The following is a 21,510-nucleotide window of genomic DNA, read 5'->3' on the forward strand; positions in this document are numbered from 1 at the left end:
GCCCTGCTTCAGCTGGTGCTGGCACATCTCATGGGCACCCAAAAAGGCATCGGGGTGCAGGCAGGCACCCCGTGTCCCCACGCCCCACAGGACAGGACACGGGCACCTCTGGGCCTGCTTGGCCCAAGGGGGGCTGATGGATGTCTGCTCCCCACCTCCAAAACCCTGCTCCTGCCTCATCTAGAGGGGAAAATGAGGTTTCCTTCTGCTCAGAGGCAAATTACACCCTCTCCCCTCTGTGAAATGGGGTCAGGGTGACCACGCCATAGCTGGGAGATTGCCAGGGCCGTGCTGCTCCCAAAGGTTGGGACAGCTTCTGCCACTGACTCCAGATCACAGCTCTGCACCTCCCCAGCTCATTCAAACACACATTTTTATTCTCTTCACCATTTACATACCCCCAGTGGGGGATGGGGGCTGCATCCATCTCCGTCCACCGAGGGCTGTGTTTTCCTTCCCAACGATTCCCGCCTCGTGCCCGGGGATTAAACAGAAGGAACGTGGCCTATTTTGTAAGGAACACTGAAAGTGAACCAGGTTATTTTAAAGGCTTGTGGTTGTATTCCTGCTGCTGGGAAACATCCCCTTCCTGAGGTCAGGGGAGGACAGGCAGTAACCTGGAAAACAGCAGCGAGGACGGCGGCTCTCCGGGGCCAAGCTCTGCTGGCAGGGTTTAAATCCTCAGAACTGAAGGATTGGGTTGTTCCAGGTTTGCAGGATCAGATGCAGCTTCAGTGCTGCCACTGCCACCCACCCACCTGAGGAAGGGCTGAGGGCCCAGGAGGGCTCCTGCCTGGGCATGAGACACAAACCACAGCCCAGTCAATCTCAGAAGTTTCCTGGCCAGGCCCTTCCCTGGCAGCCTTCCCTGCCAAGCTGGCTATAAAGCTAGCAAAGGTTCAAGGGAGATCATGGCATGGTTCGGGTTGGAAGGGGCCTTAAAGGTCATCTTGTTCCACCCTCCTTCCATGGGCAGGGACACCTTCCACTAGCCCAGGTTGCTCCAAGCCTCATTTAACCTGGCCTGAACACTTCCAGGGATGGGGCAGCCACAGCTGCTCTGGGCAAGCTGTACCGGGGCCTCAGCACCCTCACAGGGAACAATTTCTTCCCAATATTCCATCTATCCCTGCCCTCTGGCAATGGGAAGCCATTCACCACCTGTCCTATCACTCCAGGCCCTTGTCCAAAGTCCCTCTCCAGGTCTCTTGGAGCCCGTTTTGACCTTTGGAAGGGCTCTAAGATCTCCCCAGAGCCTTCTCCTCTCCAGGTGAGCACCCTCCGTTCTCCCAGCCTGTCCCCAGAGTCCTCGGAGAGTATCTTGGGAAGGAAGGGAACCATAACCCCACGGCCATCCCACCTGTGACAGGCTGGATCCAACACCTCTCCTGGGTGAGTAACACCAGCAGCTGTCTCAGGTCAGGTTTCAGCAGGAGCTGGAGGCACTGGGGCTCACAGGTGGGCATGGACACAGAGCAGGAGGGGAGGCTGTCACAGCTCAGGTGACTGAACCGGTTTCCAGGCACCTATTCAAATGCAAACAAAGAATCCACGGGGGCAGCTTGGATCATTTGGCTTTGAAACCCCTCCGGGGAGCTTTAGCCATGCAAATGCAGAGCTTCAGCGAAGGTGGGACTTCATTCCCAGCCTGGCTTCAGGAGACTGGGACCCACCTAAGCATCACATGCTTCCAAAATCCCCACTGCTCTGGACCACAGCAGCTGCAGGACCTTGGGACAGCATTGTCCACACTTCTCCTGGGAGTGAGCACAGGAGCCCCCTGAGCTCAGGCTCCCCACTCTGTTTTGGGACCAAGGCATGGTCCCAGGGCTCCAGCCGCTCTGTCCCGATCCCAAAACCTCCCTGGCAGCTCTCACCAGCCCCAGGAGATGCTCTGGACTTCACCGGGAGCCAGGAGCGGCATCCCAGGGCCCCCTCAGGGGACACAGGCCACGCTGCCTGATGGCAGGTGGTGAGGAGCAGTCTCCTGGGAGGGCAGGAGGACACCAAGGCAGGTGAAGGGGGGGTCAGGTCCTCCTAGGAGCTGTCCTGTGTGGAAAGCTCGGAGCCGAGGCTGACAGCTGCCTAGTGTGACGAGGCTCAGTACCTCCCCTGGGCTCCAAGCCAAGCCCAGTGCCCCGGGATCCCTCCCTGCTACGTGCCTGTCTGATTCGGGCCAGTCATGCCCACAGCCTGCAGAACAGGCTCAGCTGGCAGCAAGCCCGGCAGGACGGGATGGAGCCCGGGGGCAGAGCTGGAACGTCACCCTGGGAGCACCTCAAACAAACCCACACAGGGACGGTGCCGGCCCCGGGAACCTGGCACCTGTCCCACCACCTGCCCACGTGAGACAAAGCGCACGGATTTACGCTGCAGGGCCAGAGGAGATTCCCAGCTCCTAGGGAAAGTGTGGAGTGGTGAGGACCCGGACTCCAGAAAGCATCCCTGTGCCTGCCACGGCTCCCCAGCCCAGCTGCGATTTAAATTGCAGACAAATTGAGCCTGACCTCTGTTTCCACACCCAGCAACTGCAAGGCAGACAGACAGACAATGACGGAGGGATAACCACATCCCAGAGCATGGGCTCCCCACCCCTCCTGCACAAACAACACACCCAGAGACACAGCTCCCTGGCAGTGCAGGACCGACCTCCCCACGCTCAGCACCTTCCCAGGGACCGGAGAGAGGGAATCCAGGCTGGCACAGACGGCTGGGACAGGGTCTGACCTGAGCATCACCTCGGCTGTGCCTAGCAGGAGGAACCTGGAGGGCTGACAGACCCCCACTGGAGCTGATTTCCAGCTTATTCCCTAAAACAGACACCACTGATCCACCATCATTTCCCTGGGCTGGGAGCAGGAGGGAGCTTTGTTTATATCCACAGCCAAGGGAATACAGGGGTGCTCAAGGGAACCAGCTGGTGCTCGTGTTTTTGCCTGGAGGAGCCAACTCGGGGTCATGCTTCGGAAACATTTGAGAAGCACAGCAATTAAAAGATTGGAGCTGGCAGGCTGAGCTGTCTCCCTCTGCCCTGATCCATGCCTGTGTCCACCCACCTGCATCCGCCCGGAATCACTCCTCTAGGCGGGCGCACGCTCATCCACCTCCCGACACGGTGGGGGTGGCAGTGAAACTCCACTTGGCTCCTTCCCCCGAGTTGCTGCCGACCCTAATGGGCAGGCAGGACTTCTCCCCGCTGGCAGCTGTGCCTCTCCACCCCCCGTGCCAGCGTGTGCCGGCAGCGTGGCGTGCACAGCAAGCCCCGTCCCGCCCGGCCGCCCCGCCAGCAGCTGCACCCTGCGCTCCCCCTCGCATGGGAGGAGCTGGGTTGGGTCACTGCGCTCCTTTGGTGGCTGATCCCGAGTTGCTGAGCACCGGTGAGTGTATCCGTGTGGCTGGCAAGGCTCTGATCAGCAGCTCTGCTTGTCCCAGCATTGCCATCCTTCACCCTCCAGCTGTTTGGCCGGTCCCTGCGGGACCCCAGCTGATTCTGCCCAGCCCGGAGCATCTTGCTGGGCTCAGGATACGTGTACAGGTGGTCCCTACAGCCTGACAGCCTGGCCCACGCACAAACCCTGGTCTCCCGGAGCTCAGAACAAGGATGCCAGCTTTTCTTCCCATGGTGGAAGGAGATCCAAGGAGAAGAAGCAAGACAAGAGCTCCGGGAAGCCACACGCAGGAGCGGAGGCAGCCACGGGCTCTCTGGTGCTGGCTGCAGTGCTCTGCAGGGAGGATGCTCCAGCCACCACCGCTGCTGCCACCTCCCAGCCCTGCTGTCAGTACTGATGGGACTCACACAGGGCCTCGGCCTTGGCTTTCCCACGCAGGAGCAGCCTTGGGAAGTGGGAGGAGGAACCGGATCTGCTCCATGTTCCCGGTGCTTCCTCTCAGCCCTCTGTGCCCTGGATTTTTTTCTCCTGCGGGAGCAGGGAACAGCCTGTGTCACAGATAACAAAGGCAGTGACAGACGCTGCTGGGGCATGTGAAGCACTGTGCACACCCCCAGACTCCTCCCCACCATCATCCTGCACCGTGGGACAGCCACCGAAACGCTCGGGGCGGGTTCTGCCCCCCAACCCTTGGCACGTCTGCAGGATGCTCTCAGAGGCGTGGGGGGCAGCAGCAGGGTGCTGAACCCCCCCCATCTGGCCAAGGCAGACTCTGAAATGCCCACCCACGGGCTGTGAAGGCCCAGCTGCCTATTGCCAGGTGGCAGAGGGAAAAGGCAGGAACGCTAATGGAATACAGGTTCTAGCCAATGGATTTGCTGTGGCCCGGGAGTGTGGTCCAGACATGAGGGTACAGAGGGGGTGGATGGTGGAGCAGGGAGACCTTTGTGGATGCTGAAAGACCATAGAGAGCACAGGTCCACCTCTGGGGAAACTGAGGCCCAGCCTCCCGAAGGGGTGCATGCAGCCCACAGGGACCTTAGCCCATCCCTGTCCCCATGCCAGGACAGCAGAGCAGAGGATGAACTCCTGGGACATCTCCCTGCTCCAGCTGCACACCCCATCTTCAGGACATCCCAGGGACCGAGCGTCCACGGGGCACCCCAGGCGGGGGATGCCCTTGTCCAGGCAGGTCCAGGGGAGCTGGGATGTTGGCTCAGCTCTGGAGCTCTGGCTGCAGTGCCAGAGGCTGGCTGCCTGCCCGGGGATGGCGGTGGCAGGCTCAATCCCAGTGCCCATTGTGCTCCCGAGGGAGCAGGGCTGGGGGAAGGGACACGTTCTGGCCTCAACGTGGGGCCAAGGCCACCATGGGCATCCAGAGCAGGGCCAGCAGGGCTGGGGGCCTGTCACTCCTGCAGGATTAGCACAGGCTTAGACAGCATTCCCACGGCTGCTGAGCTGGGATGGGGCCAGAGGGACGAGGAGGGAATGGGGTGAGATGGTGCCAAGGAAGGATATGGTCAGGTTAGGATGAGGATGGGGTGGGATGGGGCTGGGGCAGGATGGGACCAGGCTGGGACAAGGCCAAGGTAGGACATGGCCAGGGTAGGATGGAATTTCAGTAGGATGGGGTTGGGATAGGATGGGGCCAGAGCGGGATGGGACTGGGGTGGAAATGGAGCGGGATGGTGCCATGTAAGGCTGCAGCCTGGCTAGGAGGGGACTAGAGTGGAACAGGGCCAGGCTAGGATGTGGCCAGGCTAGAACAGGGTTGGGATGGCATGGAGTCGGGGTGAGATGGGATTGGGGTGGGATGGTACCAGAGCGTGCTGGGAACGGGGCAGGATGGAGCCAAGGCAGGATGTGGCGAGGGTGGGATGAGGCTGGGCTAGGATGGGACTGGTGTGGGATGGACCCAGGCTGGGATGGGGCCACGGTGAAGGGGCCTGCCCTGGCTGTGGGATGCAGGAGGAAGCACATCCTGCCTGGATGGAGGCTGCGTGCAGGGCTGTAGCTCAGAGTGCTCGTCCCTGCAGCCTGGGCCAGGGGAGGGCTCGGGGAGGATGGAGCGCAGCCCGCAGCATTCCCAGCGTCGTCGCTGTTAGTTTAACAATACCCCGCTGGCCTGCATGCCGGGGCTAATTTTATCCTTGGAGCCAGGCCAAGACGGCCCTAACTTTCCTCGCTGTGATTTATCCCAGCCATTTCCCTTCAAAAACAAGGCCCCCGTGCCAGCCCTGCTGTCCCGGCCAGGGCAGAGCGGGGCAGGATTTGCCCTCGGGGGGCCGTTTAGAGAGCAGGAGGGTGGTTGCTGTGGCACCCCCTCCTGGGGGTACTCCCCCCACAGCAAAGCTGGCTGGAAGCCAGGGGATGCTCAGGCAGAGCCTTCCCCGGGATCCTGCAGCAGCTCTGTTTTCCACAGACATCTCTGGGAAGGAGGTGGGTGTTTTTTCTACCAATGATTTTATTGAAAAGGCTGTGGGGCTATTTTTTTTTCCCCCTTTTTTTCCCTTTTTTTTTTTTTTTTCCCTTTTCCCAGTCAGCAGCCATACTTGAGAAAGAGATTTCTCTTTGCCTCTGTGCATCTATTTAAAAACTGATCGGTAAAAATGCTGCAGAAAAACGGAAAATATTGAAAATATCTTGTGACAAACAAACAAAAAAAATCTCTTCCAAATAAAGATCTCTTTTCTTCTCTTCTCTTTTTTTTTTTTTTTTTTTTTTTTTTTTCCCCCATCAGAAAAGCTTTTAGTGTGCAAAATGTCGACCGCTTGGATTTCTTCTCCCAGTGGGCTGGGATGCACCCACCCCTGCTCCAGGAGAGTGGGGTTTTGAGAAAGCTAAAAATCACTGGGCAGAGACCCCAGCGCCGTTACCTCCCCACCTGTCCTTCTCGCGACCCCCGCCACGCTCCCGCCAGACCCGTGGCAGGGTGGGAGGTCCCCAGGGAAAGGAAGGAAGAGGCGACACGGCCAGCCCGCGGGCGAGCCCTTCCCTGCCAGCCCGGGAAGGGGGAAGAAAGCCCGAAGTCATTTGGTCACTAGCGCGATGAGTTGCCGTCCGCTGCCAGCCGAGGAGCCCCGGGGGCTGCGGGCAGGGCGGCACGAGGGTTAGAGGTTGTCGTACATGCGCAGCGTCTTCTCCAGCTGCTGGCTGACGCGCTGGTAGAAGACGATCTGCTGCCTCAGGTAGGACTGCATCATCCTCTTGAAGTCGGCCACGCGCCGCTCGTGGAAGTGGTTCATCTCGGCCTGCAGGGCGAAGCCCACCACGCGGCAGCGCTTGCGGATCCCGTCCGCCTCCTCCTGGTCCATCCTGCCCTCGTCGCTCATCCGCTGGCTCTCCTTCACCTTGGCGAAGGCGCCTGGCGGGGCAGGGAGCAGCGTCAGGGGATGCGTGCGGCCCTCGGGCCCCCTTCCCTGCGCGGCCCCGCTTGGCCCCCCGCGCCGGGGCACCGCGCCGGCCCCAAAGCAGAGGCACAGACCTGCCCCGTGTAAGGGAGGGATGTGCCTGCGCCTCCCCCCGCCCATCAAACCCACCCCTCTCCTCCAGGCAGGCCAAGAGCAGGAGCATTTTCCCCCTGGACTCTGGCATCCCCAGCTCTTTTTCCATCCTGGGCAGTCAGCTTCGTGTATAGCTGGTCTTGGGGGTCTGGGCTCCTGGAGCGCTGTGACTCAAGGCTTGGGGTGCAAAGCTGACATGGGGCAGTGTCAAGCTTTGTCGAGCAAAGTGTCAAGTGTCGAGCACAGTCAAGCACCCCAGCCAAGCCTGCCCTCCAAACATTCCATGCCATTCCATGAACGGGGGGTCAGGAGCAGCCCTGGGAGACCCCAGCCCAGGAAGCAGTGAACCAGGATGTGGCAAGGGCACGTGGTGCTGTCTGGAGCTCAGCTGGGAAAGCATCTCCCACTCCCAGAGGCAGCTGATGCTCTGACACCAGTTTTCCCCTCTCCTTCCATGTTTTTTTACAGCTCGGTTTCGAAAGAATCCTGCCTGGCTCCAGCCCTGCATTCCTCCCCCTCATTAGCACAGAGGCTAAAAAACTAAAAACAGGATCTGGCCCGCACTGGGCTTTCTTCCCTTCTCCCTGCCCCTTGCCGGGAGCACCAGACCCGGGGTTACAGTGCTCCCGCTGCGCCAGCCCTGCTCCCAGAGGGGAGGAGGAGGAGGAGAAGGAAGAAGCAAAGTTTGGAGGCCAAATCCTGCCTTCCGCTCTGCCCACGCGGCCCCGCTTCCGGACGGGATCCAGCCCCTCTCCGTGGGTAAACAACACCCAGAGGAAAGGCAGGGAAGCTGCCCGGGCAGGACTGAATCCTCCCTGCGCCCTTTGCCTTCCCAGCCTCCCCCAGGGATGCGGAGTGATGCACAGACAGCCCTGCATGCTTGGACACAAACGGTCCTGGCTTCACACCCTGGGGAAAACCTGTCCTCCAAACTCTGGGGACACTGGTGGGGTGTCCCCTCCCTGCTGCGGGCAGCTGGGCGAGGAGGAGTGTGTGTGGACTTTGGCCCCACACCCACACCGTGGCTGCCTGGGTGCAAAGGGAACACCGAGCCCTGCCTGCCTGCTTGCCTGCCCCAGGGAGAGAACAGCAGACACTTCTCCCTGCCCCTGATCCCACCAAATCCAGGGAACCGGGACGAATGGGAGATGGGGAGCTCGGATGCCCTGGGGGTGCTAACACCCTCCTGCTGGGCTTGGAGGTGCAGGGACGTACTCTTGAAAAGTGCGACCCTGGTCGTCCCCAGAGGTTTAGTGTGTCCCCTATCCCGCTGCCCTGCACAGCCCCCTCGGCCCCTGTGACCGACCCAAGGCCGTGTCCAGCCACGTCCCCCAGCCCTGGGGGAGCAAACTCTGGTATTCCTGCTGGCCACCCATCCACTGCCTTGGCAGGAAGGGAGGATGAGGAGGGACCAGTGGCAGTGGGTGGGGATGCACAAGAGGTGCAGGGCAGGTCACCCCAGACCTAACAAGCAGCAGTGCTGGCTCCTGCTCATGGTCTGGGGGAGGCGACATCCGTGCTGACCGCCCCTGGCAGTGCTTTGGGTAGCACCAGCAGCAGTTACAGAGTCCACGGCATCACTGGGGCGGACTCTGGACCCAACAGCCCCAGCAGGCTCTCCCAGGGTGGGCTGACTGGAGGGGCTGTGCCAGCGGGGACCACGCTGCACCCCTAAGAGGCATAGGCAGTGGTTCCCATCCCTATTCCCGTCCCCATTCCCCATTCCCTTCAAGGCCCAACGGAGGATTTCCCCCTTGCGCCCCCATCCCACTCGCAGCACCATTCCCACTCACACGGGGCCATTCCTGGGGAGAAGAACGCCTCCTTACCTTTCTGCAGGTGGATGATGTCTGGGAAGTTGGAGAGGAGCCCTTGGTACAAGGAGAGAGTGTCCAGCATGAGGAACAGGTCGTTCTTGGGCTGCTCGGCGAACATCTCCCCCACAGTCTCGTACGTCTTGCCCGTGTGGGAGATGGCGTTGTTGAGGGCATCCAAGCTGTAGGGAGGGTCCATGTGGAAGGAGTGGCTGATGGCTTGGAAGGCATTGCCCAGCTTCTGGAACTCCTTCCGGAAGCCCCCCACGTGCTTGCGCACCAGCTCCGACGCCACGTTGGTCAGCTGCAGGACGCTGTCATCCATCTTCTTGCTGAAGGCCTTGAAGGCATCCACGCGGTCCTCCACGTCCTGCAGGTCCTGGTGCTCCGTGGGAATCTGAATGGTGAGGAGGAAGCTGGCGCCCACCATCTCGTCCTTCTCCGCCCGGCGCTTGCCCAGCTTCCACTGCTTCTCGTCGCGGCAGCAGAGGAAGTGCTGGAAGCCCTCGTACTGGGAGAGGACGGGGTGGCTGGTCATGTGCTCCATCCAGAGGATCAGCCGCCGCTTGCGCTTCTCGATGAAGTCCTCCTCGAAGCGGCCGGTGGCCTGCTTCTCGGGCAGGTGCGGCACCGAGATCACCGTGAACTTGTGCAGCAGGCGGTTGTAGAGCCAGTCGAAGTGCTTGTAGCGCCGGTACACGGGCGAGTTGAAGTTGCTGGGGGTCAGCTTGTAGGAGATGTAGCTCTTGATGCCCTTGAACTTGGTTTGCTTGGTGGGGTCCTCCACGGAGCAGATGAACGGGTGGGGGTTGGCCCTCCACTGCGGGCCTCTGGAGCCCATCTCGATGCAGTAGGTCTCGGCGATCTTGGACATCAGGGGCACGTCGCCCAGGATGAAGGCTTCCACCCCGGAGCGGACGAAGCAGGAGAAGCGGTTGAGGTTTCTGCCCACCACGCTGCCCCTCTTGGAGGAGCTCATGCTGTCCTGCCTCTCCAGCGCCGGCTTGGGCCGGTAGCCGGCGTGCTGGTGGTGGCCGCAGGCCGCCGGGTAGGGCAGGCTGGGCGAGGGGTGCCCGTTGGTGCCCGGCGCGCTCCGCGGCTCCTCCACCACCGTGCACGCGTCGTCCCAGTCATCCCAGTCGTCATCATCATCATCCTCAAAACTGCCCTGGTAGGAGATGCCGGGGTTGGGGGACGCCGAGTACAAGGAGGAATCGTGCCCGGGGGAGCCGACCGGGCTGCTGGAATAGTCCGTGTAGTTGGAGCCCGAGCGGGAGCGGAGGATCTCGACATAGGAAGCGGGGAAGAGGCCGGTCTCCCCGCGGCTGTTTTGGCCCTGCAGCCACCCGTCCAGGGAGTTCTCGCTGAAGATGACGAGCTCCTCGTTCTCCTGGATGCTGATCTCCTCTTTGTTTTCGCTCTGGAAGTTGTAAAGCGCTCTGGCTTTCAACGCCATGGCCGGTGCCGGGTCGGGAAGAGGGGGGGAGCCAGCGGAACGCAACCCCCCCCCGGCCAAAACACACACCCCCCCCCCCCCCCCCAGTCCCGGTAATACCGCGGGCTCGAGCGGCTCCGGGATCACCACCACGCGCTGTGGGAAACGGCTTGGCCGCTTTCCCAGAAAAACAATAATAATAATAAAAAAAAAAAAAAAAAAAAAAAAAAAAAAAGGTGGAGAAGAAATCCCTTGCGAGGTGACGCCAATGTCCCTATGTCCAAGTGGCCGCCCCCGATCCCGGCGCCCCGGTTAAAAAGAACATTCCCCGTTTGAAAAACGACATTCCTTGGATAAAAACAAGATTCCCAGTCACGCGAGCGGCGTTCCCCTGGCTCCTCCGGGATGTGAATCCCGGCCGGCCCGAGAGCCGGGCTCTGCCATGTCCACGCAGGGTTTGTCTCTCCGGGAGGCTGATCCCGAGGTTTCACTCTGCGGGAGGAAAACTCCTGGCTGCCAACGAGGAAATAAATCCAAAGCGATTTTTCTCGGGGCTCCTGTGGGTAAAACACCCTAAATTTCCCGTCGGTGGGCGGCTGGGAGAGCGCCGGGAACGACCCCAAACCCTGCCCAACCTCCCGGTGATCCCAGGATTTTGCAATTCCTTTCCGGGCCGACTTTCCCGATGGGTTGGCGGGGTCCGGTTTTCCCCTGAAATCCGTCAATCTCACGCAGGACGGAGGCGGCGCCGGCGGTGGTGCCCGTGTCGGTGTCGGGGCCGGTCCTGTTGCCACCGGCTGTGACGGGGCAGCGCCGCGGCCGGTGCCGCTGCCGGTGCCGCTCCCGCTGCCGGAGGGGTGGCGGAGCCGGCCGCCAGCCTCCCGTGACGTAGGGCAGCGCTCCCCTCTCCGCCGCCCGGTTCGCGGCGGGGAGCGGCCCGGCCCGGCCGGGCCAGCCGCACGCTGCCCTCTGCAGGCAGCCGGCCCCGGGGGCACGAATCCCCGCCCGCGGGGGCTTGCGGCCGCTCCCGCGCCCCTGCCGAGACGTCCCCCTCGCCCGTGCCCGCTGCCGGCAAGCAGCGCCCCGTCCCGGTGCCCGGGCGCGGGGGAAACTGAGGCACGGGAGGCGCGGGCTGGGGCGGGGGGGGCGCGGGGCCTCCGCGCCGCGCGGGGGCGCTGCGGGCGGCGCGGGCGGAAGCGCGGCGGAGCGCGGGGTTGCCATGGAGGAGCTGAGCGCGGCGCTGGCGGCGGGCGTGCGGCTGGCGGGGCCCTGCAGCCCGGCCGCGCCGCACCCCCGGCTGGCCGCCTACAAGCCCCGCGGCGGCCCCGGGCAGGCCGAGCGCCGGCAGCGCCTCCTCCGCATCCAGAGAGAGTGAGCGCGGCGGCGGGCGGGATGGGAGCCGCCGGGACGGGGGCGCGGAGCCGCCTGTGGGGGCCGGCCCCGCCCGGCCGTGCCGTGGGTGACCTGCGGCCCCGGCGGGCTCTTTCCCCGACCCCAGGAGGCGGCTGGACTACGTGAACCATGCCAGGAGGCTGGCGGAGGACGACTGGGCAGGGGTGGAGAGCGAGGAGGAGGACAGGGAAGGGGAAGATGCGGAGGAAGAGGCGATGGACGTGGATGCTGGCAAAAAGCTGCCCAAGCGCTACGCCAATCAGGTGAGGAGCCATCTGCGTCCCCGTGGCGAGGTGGGGCTGTGGGGCAGGGATGTGGGGCGCTTTGAGCCCGCGGTGATGGCCACTTGGGGGCTGAGAGGAGTGTGTCCTGCCCGGCTTGGTGCTCGTAGGGAAACTGTGCTTAGTTCACCTCCAAAACGTGCCGAGTTCAAATGGAGAACACGTGGAGGTGGGAACTGCTTTAGAATCATTTAGGTTGGAAAAGACCTCGAAGGTCACTGATTCCAACCATTGATTCTGCATCACCGTGTTCCCCGCTGTAGGAGATTTCAGCTCAGCCAGCAGCATGAGTACCCTGTTAGGCAGTATTCAGCTAAAGATTTCTGTTTCCCTGTGTTTGGGAAGGAAAGAAGGGCAAACTCAGCTGGGTTTTGTCAGCCTGGGTGCTGTATCAGTCCTAGATAACACGCAGCCACTTAGGCAACCTCTGAAGAGGTCAGTTTGTCCAGGCTCTTTACTCCTGACCCTCTGGAATCTCTAAGCCCCGCTGTGTTTTTAAAAATAAAGTGCTGGAGCGGGAACCAAGGTGTGGGGTGCCCAGTCGAGGGCTGTGAGCCCTGTGCTGTGGTCTGAAGCTCAGTCAGCAGCTGGGAAGCAAGAGAAAGACTTGGGGAAGAACGTGTTAGGCAGGTCGGACTTCATTAGAGGGGAGGGAAGGAGCCCTTTCGGCAGTGGCAAGCAGTGCCAGCTGCCCTTAAAACACCCAGTGTCAAAGCAAAGTCAAAACCTCCCTTGAGCTGTTTGTTGTCCACAACGTCAGGAGTGTTGTTACTGACTGGTTCTTCTCCCTGGGCTCTCTGTAGCTGATGCTGTCGGAGTGGCTGGTGGATGTCCCCTCAGATCTGGAGCAGGAGTGGGTTGTGGTGGTGTGTCCCGTCGGGAAACGGGCCCTTGTCGTGGCCTCCAGGGTAAGTGGGCTTCCACCAGCTGCTACAGGATGTTCACAGCCAACATAAAACTGGCTTGACTGGGTTTTTTTCTCTCCTTCTTTCCTCACAGGGCACAACAGCAGCTTACACCAAGAGTGGCTTCTGTGTCAACAGGTTCCCATCCCTGCTGCCAGGGGGAAACCGGCACAACTCAACCAGTGACAAAGGTACAGCTGTGGGGAGGTATTTGGGAGAGAGAGGGGGGAACTGCCTGGGAGTTTGTGTGTGCTGACAGGCCCAGTGCTGTTCCTCCAGCTGCCCCAAAGCCCACAGCTGTGCCCCTTTTTTGTGCTGGGGGTGATCAGCTTCAGGCCAGTTTGTGTATCTCTGGAGGTGACTAGATGGGAGCAGAATCAGGTACCTTTATGCTACTTAAGCACATAGAATCCCCGAACAGTTTGGTTTGGAAGAGACCTTAAAGCTCATCTTGTTCCACTGCCCTGCCAAGGACAGGGAACCTTCCTCTAAAACAGGTTGCTCCAAGCCCTGTCCAACCTGGCCTTGGACACTTCCAGGGATGGGGCAGCCACAGCTGCTCTGGGCACCCTGTGCCAGGGACTCAGCAGCTTCACAGGAAAGAATTTCTTCCTAACAGCTAATCTAAAATTGCCCTTTTCCAGTTAAAAACCATTGCCCCATGTCCTGCCACATCTTTTAATAAGCTTCCTGTTAGACTGACACTCTTAAACCCCAACATCCTCTCTGTCCTCTAACAGACACCTTTGTTTGGTGTCATATTCCTTAATACATCTTAGAATTAATTTTTTTTTTTGCCCCCAAAAAGAGAGGCTTATTGTCTGGCAAATGCCATCTCCTGAAACACGTCGTTGCTTGTTGTGCCTCTGACTGGTCCCTTTGCAGCCTCGTGGGACTCCTCAAGCTCAAGGCTTTTTGTGGCTGCAGTTTGTGTTAGCGGGAGGGGATCCCTCTGCATGCTGCAGTCTGACATCAGGGCAGGATTGATGTCGGAGAGCTGGGATCTTGTGTTTGCCAGCTGGCTTGGGCAGTGTTAGGAGCAGGTCTGGACCTCCCTGTGTTTGTGTGTGCAGTGTACAGCATCCTGGACTGCATCTACAACGAGGCCAAGCAGACCTACTACATCCTGGACGTGATGTGCTGGAGAGGACACCCTGTGTACGACTGCCAGGTACTGAGCCCTGCCCTCCCTGGTGTTCCCTGAGCTGCTTTGCTCCAGCACTGCGTCAAGCTCACGCTGCAAAAGGCAGATATTTCACCTAAGCACCGGCATCTCTACAGCTTTAGGGCTGCTGGTTAAGCGTGTGCGTGTTTTGGGGGGGAGCAGCAGGGTTTGGGGGGCTGTTTCTGCAGGTGAAGTCGAGTTTGTAAATCTCCCAGGTGAGTGCAGAGGAACAGAGGTTCTTGGCAGATGCTGCCAGGTGATGTGTGGTGAATGGTCACTAACTCTGCCTCCTTTCACAGACTGACTTCAGATTCTTCTGGCTCTCCTCAAAAATCCAAGAGGAGGAAGGGCTGGGAGAGAAAAGCAGGATTAATCCGGTAAGTCCTTTTGTACTGAGGAGGAGGCTGGGGGGAGTAAGCTCTCCTGTTCAGCAGGCTTCAGCAATTTCTTTCACAAGTGGAAGCTTTTTTTCCTTTTTTTCCTTTCCCCTCACAGATCAGGCTTCAAAGTGTAGATCTGATGAAATGGGATGCCGTGGTCAGGATGTAAATAGAACCACTGCATATTGTAAATGAGTTTTAGTGGGGTTTTTTCCCCCCCATCCAAAGTACTGAGAGAGATCACACTGCAGGGTATCAGCTAACTTCCATGCTGTTTTTAGCTTTCCCTTGTAATGGAATGGAAAGCCAATGTGGTTTCTTCAGGAGCAGTGTTGGTTGGCAGCCTGACTACAATGGGGTTTATTCTGGCAGTCTTGTGGGTTTGTAAAGCTTTAAGCCTTCCCTCTGTTTAAACTGGGCGTTGAAGTTGTCGGGATGAATGCTGGCTTGCCACCCAGAGTCCCTGCTGAGCCAGAATAAAAAGTCTTCCTTTGAAGGCTTACACATGGGGGTCAGACCTAGAGTCCACAGCAGCTTGGAATGTGAATTTTGGGTACAGACATGAGAGATTTGTCTGCTCAGACATGGCCAAGCAGAGCAGCTCCTGTGAGCTGAGCATCTCGGTGATAAATGGGGCTGACTGCAGTGAGGGTGTCTGTGTTCAGAGAACATCCTGTCCTGACTCCCAACAGGAATATCCAGAAGATAACTACCTAATGGAAGGGGGGTCGTTTTAGCTTTCATTTCCTGGGTGGAAAGATTGGCTTGGCTGAGGCAGCAGCCTGGAGCAGACGTCTGTCTGCTTTGCATCCTGCCCGGAGGTCATCATTTTCTATTTTTGGTTAGAAGAGCATCTCTGGGTCAGGTCTCCTGAAAAGTCCTTCCTGCAGTCTTAGGTGCTTGGGAAAAAAGGTATCAGGAACATGTGGGAGCTGTTCGTCACCCTTTCCCTCTTACGCTGAATCCTGCACCAGAGGAATCCTTCCTTTGTAGCTGCCTACACACCAGTGCTGGATTCAGCAACTTGTTCTCCTGTAGACCAGGGGGTTGCCTCTTCTAACCCTCTCTCACTCTTCCAGTACAAATTTGTGGGCCTGCAGAACTTCCCCTGCTCCTCGGACAGCCTGTGTGAGCTGCTGGCTACAGACTTTCCCTTTGAGGTGAGAACACTCAGGTGGGGGCCTGGACCCCAGCCTTAGCAACAGCTCTGCCAGTGCTGGGAGAGGGATGCATCCCCTCTCTTGGGGAATCTGCTCTCCTGGGGCTGCAGAAAGCTTGCCAAGTTGCTGTTTCCTGTGGGTGGGATGGATGCCTTTATGCCCGTGTTTGATCTGTTGCCTTGTCACACACCTCACTCAACCACACAAACGAGCAAGAGTTGAACCATGGCACTCCCTGGGTTTGCGCTGCCCTTGCTGCAGTTGGCTGTGTCTGAAAGAGCCTTTTGGGATGAGAGGACACTCAGGCTGCCTCCAGAAGCAGCACAACTCAGGTGCACATAGCAGTGTGATGGACAGCTGACCTTTTTAGGGCCCAAACTGGTACTGACCACTGCCCTGGGCGGGCTTGTGTGCATTTCCTTGGTGTTGGTGCTTCCAGTAAGGCAGCTGGCTGTTTTGTGGGGAGGAAGGAGAAGGGTGGTGATAAGATCCCAGTAGTTCCTACGGGGTTTGGGTGTTCATGATGAATGCCTGAGGTGTACTGGAGCTGGGGGCAGTTGGCTGTGACAGAAATCACTGAGCAGGACACCTGCGTTTGCTTCATCAGCTTTAAAAGTAGAATCATACAGCACTGAGTGGAAAGGGACCTGCTAGTAGCATCCAACTCCAACTCTGGCCCTGCACAGGACAGCTCCAAGAATCCCACCCTGGGCCTGAGAGTGTTGTCCAAAGGCTCCCTGAGCTCTGGCAAGCTTGGGGCTAATGAGTGCTGCTCTGGGGAGCCTATTCCAGTGCCTGACCATCCCCTGGGGGAAGATATTTCCTAACATCCACTCTAAACATCCCCTGGCACAGCCGTTGTGCTGTTCTGACCTTTGGGGAAGGGCAGGGCGGGCAAAGCCATGTGCCACCCAGCTCAGTTCCGTGTGGTTGTGAGCAGTGAGTCGCAGGCCCTTGTGGAATCAGCTCTGGCTGCCTTTGCCTGCCCTGGCTGACTTGTCACTGCAAGGGAAGGCGATGGAGGAGGCAGTGGCATTCCAAACCAGTGACAGTGACAACATCTGTGAGCCAAAGCTCCTCCAGTGGTTGCAGCTGTTCCTGGGAGTGCCCAGTTTCAGCCCCATGTCAGGAATAGCCTCCACAGAGATTTCTGTCCCACAAAGCCAGAAGCCACGTTGATGTGACAGTGTTTCTTATGCTCTCCCATCCCAAGTTAGGCATTAAAATAGGTGTAGGTTTAAGTTATGGGCACTAACTTGGCTGTGAGGGCTGACTTTGCCTTCTGCTTGTGAAAGCCAGGACAGTCATCAGAGCAAGTTGGAAAGTCCCAAGCCCTCGCTGGTCTTGCCAGACCCTGCTCTGAACATGGATTGAAGAGGCTTCCCAGCTTTCTTAAAGCTGGCTTGCTCAATAATAAATGCTCCAAGTGCCTCCGTAGAAACAGTCATTCCTGGCTTTCCTGAGGAAAGTCTTCATTCCTTCCTGAGGCATGTGCTCCCGTGAGGAAAGGCTGAGGAGCAGCAAACTTCTGGGCTACAAAGGAGGCCCTTGCGAAACTCTGGAGCAGGAGATGGAGCTGAACAGACTCCAGCTGTGTAATCCAGCTGTGATTTGCCCCCCCCCCCCACCCCCAGGCCCTCTGCTGTATCAGGGTGTGACCCCAGGAAGCAAAAGGTGGTGTACGTTGGCTCAAAGCCACCCCAACACCACGGGAACCGTGGTGCTTTTTCACGGAAGAAGGGAGCTGTGGGTGTCTGTGGTGTGCCACAAGAGGGAGCCCAAAAATCCCCAAAAACACCTTCTACCAGCGGCACAGAACAGAATAAACTTTGCAGGAGGCAAAACACATCCTGACTATGGGGGGAGGGTAACAGAGGTTAGGTCTGGACCCAGCATCTTTTGATGCTGATAGGGATCTTGTGTGTGTAGTGGCCACAGAGGAGGTCAGTGCTTTCAGATCTGGGTCTTCTTCAGAGTTAATCTCTAACCTCAGAGCTAGGGCCTGATCCACTCTATTCAGTTGGACTCTTATTGCCTGGAATTCAGTAGACTTTGGATCAGTTGACTGGCTCTGAATTTCAAGTGGTTTTTGAAGTGGATCTTAAGAGCTACTGTCCCTCTCACAGATCTGAGTAACACCATGCTTTCCACGAAGGCAGGGGAGCCAAAGCCTCTGAGAAACCCTGATGTTTAGGAATGGGAGGACTGTTAAGCACCTAAAATCTGGAAAGCATGGCTGTGGAATGTTCAATCCTGCCAGGCCAGTCTCCCCTCAGGGTCGGGCCTTCAGGAACAGCGTCAGTCCTCGTTCTGATGTGGCCACTGTCACTGTGGTGACTCAGGGTAGGGACCCGGCCAACAAATTAAATAAACGGGAAGGAATATAGGAGTCACTTAAACTGGGGAATGGGGAACACGACCTCACTCCACCAGGCTGAACTCCTTTGAATTCTCCAGCTTGGGGAAGGTGTTTGGAGTGGTCTGGAAGGCCTTCCAGGCTCTGATCTTTACCAAAACATTCCTGTGGGTGCCGGAGAATCCCCGCTGCTCATCAAGTGCCACGCACCCACAGGAATGGGCTGGATGTACTGGAGTGCTGCAGAATCTGATTCTTCCCAGGAGGCAGGGTGGGAGAAAAGCTTTTCACTTTATATATCCAGAGGGGTTGCACAAGCTCATCGTGATGTTTACTGTTCTGGTTTTATGTTTTCCTGGCACAAAAATCCCCCTTTTTCTGGGATTATTTTGCAAGATGTTAACAGTGACTGAAAATTACGGACAGAATAGTGCTAGAAGCTTTACCCTCTCTGCCAGAGGTTAGCATCTGTGGAGCAGAAGTGGATATATGCTGCTTTGTGCTCAGCCAGTGTTTCTGTTCCGGAGGCTGTAGGATCAGGGAGGGGCCTGGGACCAGTTCATCCCGAGGTGGGCTCTTGTTCTCCTCTCTTCTGCCCACTCAGCCACTCTTCCTCGTAGCCAAATGGCCTTTTAAGAGCTTGTGAAGCTGAGCTAAGAGGAGCACCACCTCCAGCATTAGTCAGCCTGACAGCAGGATCCAACCTCGCAGAGCACACCCCTGGGAAGCGTGGGAAGAGGGGGGATGAGAATCCCTGAGCACGGTGGGGAAGTGGGGAAAACGTCAGCCAGCTGCAGCGCTGCAGAGTGTGGAAATAGTAGCACAAGAGTTAGGGCCTAAACCTTTGAAGTCCTGAGTGCCCTTAACTGTCACTGATTGCTAGGAGAAGTTCTCTCCTGGGAAACGTTAAGAATTTTTTTGGCATGAGCCAGCTGAAAGAGCTGTTAGGAATCGGGGCTCCTTGGCGTCACACACTCGGGCTAATTACTTTCCAAATGTATTATTTAAAATAACCCTAATCCAGTAAAGTGGGCTGCCTTATTCAGAAACTTCTCTGGCTTTTCTGCAGGATGGGATGAAAGCATCCAGAGGACATTGCTCTGTGCCGACACCAAGCTGGACTCATTTGCCTTTGACAATTTAAAGCCATCTGGGAGTCGCTTATCTTTCAGGGCAGCAGCTCTGCAGGTTTCTCCTTTCCCTTCCGCTATTTATTGCACTGCTTGAGGAAAAATGATCCAGCTGGTGGTTTTGGCCTGCAAACAGAGAGCAGAGCCGTTGTCTGGTGCCTGGTCATTCACCTGCAGGAGCCTCAGCTCTGCCCTTTCATTCATTCTCTCTCCTGCCCGCAGGTCGACGGGCTGCTCTTCTACCACAAGCAAACCCACTACACCCCCGGCAGCACCCCGCTGGTGGGCTGGCTCCGGCCCTACATGGTCCCCGAGATCCTGGGGCTCGCCGTGCCCGCCACCGTGCTCACGGCCAAGCCGGACTACGCCGGGCGGCAGCTCCAGCAGATCATCGAGAGCAAGAGGAGTAAAAAGCTGGCGGCGGAAAAGGGGCACCCCGGCGGCGAGGCGGCCGCGAGGAACGGACACTACGAGCTGGAACACTTGTCCACCCCTCAGCCAGAAAAGTCTCCAGAGGGCCGGGATGGAGCAGGGAGCCAGATGGAGAGTTAAGCTGCTGGGAGAGGCCAGCTGGGCGGAGAGCGGGGAAAAGGCTCCCTGCTTCTCACTGTGCCTCGTGTTCCTGAGAGGGGGCAGAGTAATGATGATAGGATGGCTTTGTTTAAAGGGCACGATAGTGGAATATCTTGCCCCAGGTGCTGCTGGATTTTTTGTATTTGTTGTTACTGCATACTCTTTGCCAGGATTTCTGTGAGGCCTTAACAGGATTGTCTGGTTCTTCGCTAAAGCACTCACGTGCAGGGAAATGATCTGTCCCCATAGCGCAGGGATACAGTTCAGCTCTTGACCCTGCTTCTGTTAGAGTCTTGGCAAAACTCCAGCATAGGAACAGTGCTTGGACCTCTGAGGTGCAGCTGCTGCCTGTGACCCTTGCAGCAGCCCTACCTTCCCAGCCCTGGAAATGGGGGCTTCTCAGCCTTTGATCCAGCTGTTTTCTGAGGCCTTTCCAATGAAAGTTGTTACTAACAAAAAGTTTGCAGTGAGCTGCTCTAAATCCAAAGGCTGGACTTTCCACACCCACGCGTTCTTGGGAAAATCTAAATTTCCCTGTGTTGCGGCAGGACCTGCCTCGGAGCAGGGCTTTGTGCGGCGCGAGCTCGGCAGAAGCCTCCCTCTCCTCGAGGCTTTTCTCAGTGGGGGGAGGAAGGAGTGGGTTCTCTGAAAAACGCTACCATTGATCGTGCCAAATAAAAGGTTTCTCAGACAAATTCTTGAGCGTCTTCCTGCTACCTAAGGGTGGATGCGTGCTGTGCCTCCCAAATAGGGATTGAAAAATTGGTTCCAGTGCTGACTGGAGCAGAGGAAACGCTTGTGTGGGTTTAATTCTCTGCACATCGAGGTGCTTCAGTCTCTTGTCCTGTCTCTCTCATCCCAGCCCAATCCCACCTTTTAAGCACCGGCTGCTCCCCCTCCCTGTTTTTGGGGGGATGAAATGATCATTCTCACTGTCCCCAGGTTGGTTTCCAGACAGGGATGAAAAGGAGGGAAATGAAACATCAAGCTCGAGGCAGCGCTGGGGACTCTCCTCCCAGTTCTCTACAGGAATTCCCCTGGAGGAGATACCGAGAGTGCAGATGGCCACCTGCAGATAGCGGGCGCACTTGTATCCTGCCCTTGCACCCCCCGTTTTTCCCAGAAAAAGCCTGGTTTCTGTGCCAAGCGTGTGGGCTGCGTGCGACCATCTGGCCGTGCAGCCGCTATTGATGATAGCAGCGGGCAGCAGGAACTGGCCTGGCCGTGGGAGGGGGCTGCCCTCCGCTCCCCTTCCCCGGCAGGGAAGTGGCACCCTGGCCCCGCAGTGTTCGGAGCCGTCGCTTTCAACCAGCTGCTGAAGCTTCTGGTTTCAGTTTTATTTTTTTAACATGTGAAGCAGCTAGCCCAGGGAAAGAGGATGAGCACCTGACTGCCTTAACCTCCCTGTCCCTTGAAGGTTCCCACCTTCTCCCTGGTTCTCCCAGGTTCTCCCTAGTTGGCAGATGTCTGCAGGGAGAGCGCTGAGCGGGATACCGCATCCCGCCTTCTGTCAGCACAGTTTTCCTTCCATCAGGCAATTAAACCCGGAGGTGGGCATCTGGATGGATGATTTGTGCATCCCTTAGGGCAGAGAAAGCTGCAGCTCAAGTTACTGCCCTCCAGCAGCTTTCCAAGGTCTCCAGCGAGCGAAGGAGAGGAAATACAGCCGAAGAGGGGCTGTGTGCGCTGGTGGAGGAGAGCAAGAGGGAAGCGACTGCAGCTTCCCGACGGCTCCAGATGATGCCTCATAGTTTCCCTTTTAAAAGCATGAGCTGGGCTGGAGAAATAAATATTTGCGTTACAATTCCTGTTGAGAACGAAAGGCTGTTTTTGGAGGGAGGGTGTCAAACGGAAGTCGCAGGGGCCAGCACAGTTTGGTGCCGTGATTATTCTGTTTGCTGGGTGCGATCTCACTCCCAGCTGGAACAGGCAGCAGCTCCACTGGAGGGGTCACCCCACCGTGGGCTGAAATTTGGCCTGGGGCAGGAGAGCTGAGCGGGCAGCTCGACCTGGAGATGTGGCCTGGG

General features: G+C 58.1%; 2 protein-coding genes across 2 annotated transcripts; one reads left to right on the plus strand and one right to left on the minus strand.

The window, feature by feature from the left end:
• Positions 1–5,846: 5,846 nt before the first annotated feature.
• On the minus strand, positions 5,847–10,210 carry SNX33 (sorting nexin 33). Its single transcript, XM_053955146.1, has 2 exons — positions 8,722–10,210; positions 5,847–6,753 (listed from the first exon to the last, which is right to left on the minus strand). Exons 1-2 carry the CDS (start codon positions 10,160–10,162, stop codon positions 6,500–6,502), a joined length of 1,695 nt encoding a protein of 564 aa, XP_053811121.1. The 5' UTR covers positions 10,163–10,210; the 3' UTR covers positions 5,847–6,499.
• A 1,150-nt stretch (positions 10,211–11,360) lies between these two features.
• Positions 11,361–20,172, plus strand: SNUPN (snurportin 1). Its single transcript, XM_053955141.1, has 8 exons — positions 11,361–11,512; positions 11,640–11,796; positions 12,618–12,722; positions 12,814–12,910; positions 13,793–13,890; positions 14,184–14,261; positions 15,344–15,424; positions 19,133–20,172. Exons 1-8 carry the CDS (start codon positions 11,361–11,363, stop codon positions 19,460–19,462), a joined length of 1,098 nt encoding a protein of 365 aa, XP_053811116.1. The 3' UTR covers positions 19,463–20,172.
• The last annotated feature ends 1,338 nt before the right edge of the window (positions 20,173–21,510 follow it).

The sequence above is a fragment of the Vidua chalybeata genome, chromosome 13 (genome assembly GCF_026979565.1).
Source record: "Vidua chalybeata isolate OUT-0048 chromosome 13, bVidCha1 merged haplotype, whole genome shotgun sequence".
Taxonomy (NCBI): domain Eukaryota; kingdom Metazoa; phylum Chordata; class Aves; order Passeriformes; family Viduidae; genus Vidua; species Vidua chalybeata.

Excerpts from the sequence above, each read along its gene's own strand:
- SNX33 (XM_053955146.1), bottom strand. The coding sequence starts at position 10,162 with ATGGCGTTGAAAGCCAGAGCGCTTTACAACTTCCAGAGCGAAAACAAA. Across the intron at positions 6,754-8,721 it reads CATCATCCACCTGCAGAAAG|GCGCCTTCGCCAAGGTGAAG; the intron begins GTAAGGAGGCGT and ends CTGCCCCGCCAG.
- SNUPN (XM_053955141.1), top strand. The coding sequence starts at position 11,361 with ATGGAGGAGCTGAGCGCGGCGCTGGCGGCGGGCGTGCGGCTGGCGGGG. Across the intron at positions 11,797-12,617 it reads CCAAGCGCTACGCCAATCAG|CTGATGCTGTCGGAGTGGCT; the intron begins GTGAGGAGCCAT and ends GGCTCTCTGTAG. Across the intron at positions 14,262-15,343 it reads AGAAAAGCAGGATTAATCCG|TACAAATTTGTGGGCCTGCA; the intron begins GTAAGTCCTTTT and ends TCACTCTTCCAG.